The sequence below is a fragment of the Psammomys obesus genome, unplaced genomic scaffold, assembly GCF_907164565.1.
Source record: "Psammomys obesus unplaced genomic scaffold, mPsaObe1.curated_primary_1811, whole genome shotgun sequence".
NCBI classification, from domain to species: domain Eukaryota; kingdom Metazoa; phylum Chordata; class Mammalia; order Rodentia; family Muridae; genus Psammomys; species Psammomys obesus.
The window spans coordinates 4,987-9,182 of NW_026588872.1; the positions used below are offsets into that span (position 1 = coordinate 4,987).

The 4,196-nt window shown below is 40.5% G+C and overlaps 1 protein-coding gene across 1 annotated transcript; it reads right to left on the reverse strand.

Annotated features, from left to right (window-relative positions):
- Nucleotides 1–3,048: 3,048 nt before the first annotated feature.
- On the reverse strand, nt 3,049–3,960 carry LOC129674782 (putative vomeronasal receptor-like protein 4). The gene has a single exon (XM_055604890.1). The coding sequence runs from the start codon at nt 3,934–3,936 to the stop codon at nt 3,049–3,051; it is 888 nt and encodes a 295-aa protein (XP_055460865.1). The 5' UTR covers nt 3,937–3,960.
- Between the last annotated feature and the right edge of the window lie 236 nt (nt 3,961–4,196).

The window sequence follows — 4,196 nt, forward strand, 5'->3', positions numbered from 1 at the left end:
GAACCATTTAAGATCGTGGTGCCTAAAGCAAACCTTCTACCCAGAGCTTGGAGCCTCCTATTGTGTTTTTTTTTTTTTCCCTTTAAAACCCTGTTCCCCTAGAGCTGATGGTCGTACCCCTTCTGCTTTAATAGAGAGGTTGCTGCAATCCCATCTCAAGCTTGTATCAGATTCGACTCTGGTGGTGTTTTGGGGTCTTGTGAACTGGGTACAACATTAATTGGGACTTTCTCTGGTTGAACTTTGGCCAACTGTACTCTCTGTGTCTACACTCCATGGTACATATCTATAGAAATTCCATACTTCCTCCTATGGAGATTGGTAATATGTTGTCCACAAGAGATTTCACCTACACTTAGAGGAACTGAAGAATATTTTTGTTAACTTAGTAAAAGGTGGTGGTTTGAAAGAAAATGGGCCCCCATAGGTCCACAGGGAGTGGGATTATTAGGAGATGTGGCCTTGTTGGGGAAAGTGTCACTGGCATGGGGGTGGGGTGCTTTGAGGTCTCAGTAGCTCTTGTAAGGCCCAGTGGCTCACTGTTTCTTTCTGCTGCCTACCTATCCAGATACAGAACTCCAAGCTACTGCTCGAGCACCATGTCTACCTGCATATTACCATGATTCCCACCATAATGATAATGGACTAAACATCTGAACTACAAGCCAGTCCTAAATCTTTTCCTTTATTAGAATTGCCATGATCTATTAGGCACAGTAATAAAACCCAAATTAAGACACACACAGTTATATCCTTAGCTATTGCTCAAGCAGGCCTGGCTATGACCAGAAATATCCCATAGCTTATAAAGGGTTATGATCTTGTCTGCTGGACCATTCTTTTTAGGAGATGGTCGGTCGGGTGCTATGTATTCAAATGCTGATTTCAGTGCTTTGAGATCTGGTTACCACCCTGCCAGGGGCATTTTTATTAATGTAGAACTATCTCCTGTGCCCAGGTGATGAGAAGGAATGTCCCCAGTTATCCCTGATTGGCTGATTAAAAGGCCTGCACTTGGGCAGGACAGAAGGTGGTAGAAGTTAGTAAAGTTCTCCTGCTTTGAAGGACAAGAGGATCATAGGAGGGAGAAACAGGAAGAAGAGGCCAAAGAAAGCACTCAGCCTCCATGGGTGAGCTTGGAAAGAAGCACTTGGTGGGCATAGATTGAGGAAACAAACTTTGACAGATTGTTTATTGATCTATTTGCAGACAGTTAGGTTGAATCCATTCCAATAGTGAATGCTTCTGTGATTAAACATGGGATTGCACATGTCTCTAACAGTCTGATTTCATTTTCTTTGGATGTATATACTAGTGGGATAATTGGACCATAAAGAAGAAAACTACACTTAATCTTAAGTGTAATCAATGACTCTTAGACACAGTACATATCTACAAACTCACACTCAAATCCTTACAGTAAGCCAGAAGCCTTCCCATACATCTCTCCAGTTACCTCCTCAACAGAGCAGAGGAATTCCCTCTCCGGAAGGACCCTGCCCTGGCTCTTCTCCACCTTCTACCTGTTTGACCTGCTAGCTTTGTCTAAAAGAGCAATGACCAGAACCATTTCTACATCTCTCAGATCTTCATCGCAGCCATGAAAATAAATTTGAGCCAGGCAGAATGGCACATAGCGCTAGTCACAGCAGTTGGTAGGTAGGAACAGGAAGATCAGGAGTCCAAGGCCAGCCTCTGCCTTAAAGCAAGTTTGAGGCCAATATGGATTACACGCTACTGTGTATTAAAAACAAATAGGGAAAAAAAGGAAACCTTCAATAGCCAACATGTTTGTTTTTGTTTTTAGTTATTTGTGTGTGTTTATGCAATTGAGTGTAGGTACTGCAGAAGACCAAAGGAACCAGATCCCCTTGGACCTGGAGTTATAAGCCTTTGTGAATCTCTTGATGTACAAGGCATCAAACATGGGTCCTTTCCAAGAGCTGTATCTGCTCATTACTGCTGAGCTATCTGTTTCAGCTTCCCCATAATTCTTGAAAATAAAATAAGAGAGGGGAAAGGAAGTAATTATTAAACTTGTGTTTACCTAAATTCTTTCATACACAGGTCTTACATTTATTTTTAATTTCTGGAATTGATGAAGAAAAATTTTTTGGTAATGTTGCTACATTCTTCCATTATTTCACTTTTTATTTTATTAAATTAAAACACCCTTGAACGTTATCTCATATCAATATATTTTGAGTTCACTCATTGGTTCATAAATACCATATGAAAATCTTTAAACTTTAAAATTACATCTATTTATGGGAGGGTGCATGCATGCACCATGGCACACATATAGAGGTCAGAGGACAGCTTAAAAGAGTCAGTTTTCTTCTGCTGCCATGTGGCTCCTGAAGACCAAAGCTCAGGTTGTCAGGCTTGGTGCTAAGTGTCTTTCTGCTGAGCTACTTCACGAGTCCTACAAGCCATAAAATTCTATTTTATGTGCATATTGGGGCATGAGTTCTGTTTTTCACTTTGTTTTGGTTCTGAAGATGGAGACTAGGTCTCAGCTAGAGAGGAAGTCACTCTGACACTGAGTTACACTCCCAGACTTTGAATATTTTCAAGTAGCTAACAAATTTCCACCTTGTTTGGTGTTTAGGCATTGTGTTTGGAATGATGTATACTGTTTTTAAATTGTATTTCTTCAGTGAACACCTCTATCTGAAGGATTGCTTCCAAGAAAGGGGGTTCCAGAGTGAAAGGGATTCACTTAGTAGTTTGTATTGATGTTGACACATTGCTCTTCTCACCTTCACTTCCTGATGCTCAGTGGAGAAATTCCACCAACTATGGACACAGTTCACATCAAATGTTCAAGGATGATGAGATAGAAAATGAGAGGAGACCTGGGCCTCAAACTTGCCAGCATGTGTCAGATGTAGGCAGCTTGTCACCAGCTGTGCTGTGTGAGAACCTATCTTTACCTGCTCAAGCTTTTCTTGCTTGATTAAAAAATACATACAGAGCATCAAACATACTAACAGCCATTTCAAACCTCCTTTCTGAAGAGATCAAAGCAACATGGCTTCTCAAATATTATTTAGCATGACAACATTCAGTCAGGTGTCCATCCCTGTGAATCAGCATAAATGGGCTGAGAACTGCATAACCAAGGGTCAGAAATTCTTGAAACTGAATTGTTAAGGAGTCATTCTTTAAAGAGGAAGATAAATATAAGGAAACAATACAATCAGTCCAATAAAAGAAAAGAAAACAGAGCATGAGAAGGAGGACACTTTGAGCAGCTCTCAGCTCAGGGGGAGTTCTGTAGAGAAGCTTGGAGTTCTGAAGGTAGAGGACATGCTGGTGGTGCTTGTGGAGAAGAAATACCATGTAGCCACTGGCCCCTCCCATGGCACCCTGGAACACTGCATCTCTCAGGACCATAAGGGTGAGAAAAACATTGTTTATTTTATGACTTTCTTTTATGAAATAACAATATTTGCTCTTCTTAAGCAGTTGTAATGTGTTTGTACCTTGGTCTCTGAAGGAAAGGAGAAGGTTCATGCTGATCACAGAATTGAGAATCCAAAAGAAGATCAGTGAGAGAAGCACATGTCTTGTAGACCTCAGTCTGAGCCTCCTCCAACAGGAGGCTCTGGGGCTCATGATGATGGTCTGGACCACTGTGAGGAGACTGCTGGTGCAGATGGAGAGGCCCCGGGCCATTCTTCCTAGATAAACAAAAATGTGACAGCCCAGATCACCAAGAAAGTGCCTTATACCTAAAGCTTCCATTGTCATTCCCTTGGAATAAAGCATTATAATATTTGTCAAAGCCAAGTGGATGAGGATAAGGTGTACAGCTTTCTTCCCAGAGCCCACAGAAGTGCATATATAACTCACAAAAACAGAAACATTTGCCATAGTGCTGAGTCCAATTAGAAGAAGGAATATTGTTATGTTGGTAATATTCAAAATCATTTCTATCTTCTTGGGCAGAAAATTTGGGATCTTTCAAGTAGAATTGGAGAAAAGTAATAGAATTGATATGTACCTGTAAAAAAACATTTCACATCATAGTGTGTTTCTGGTACACAAAAGAGAGCTTTGACACGTGGAATGGAACAGATTCTTTTTCACTGTAAAGAATTCTCATTTTCTTCTTGTCTCTATGGGACATCTTATACCTTAAATGGTAACTGTGGGAGAAAATTTTAAAATATATTTAGAATTAACAAAGA

Bases quoted from the DNA above. Each gene is read 5' to 3' on its own strand.
- LOC129674782 (XM_055604890.1), bottom strand. From the start codon at position 3,936: ATGATTTTGAATATTACCAACATAACAATATTCCTTCTTCTAATTGGA.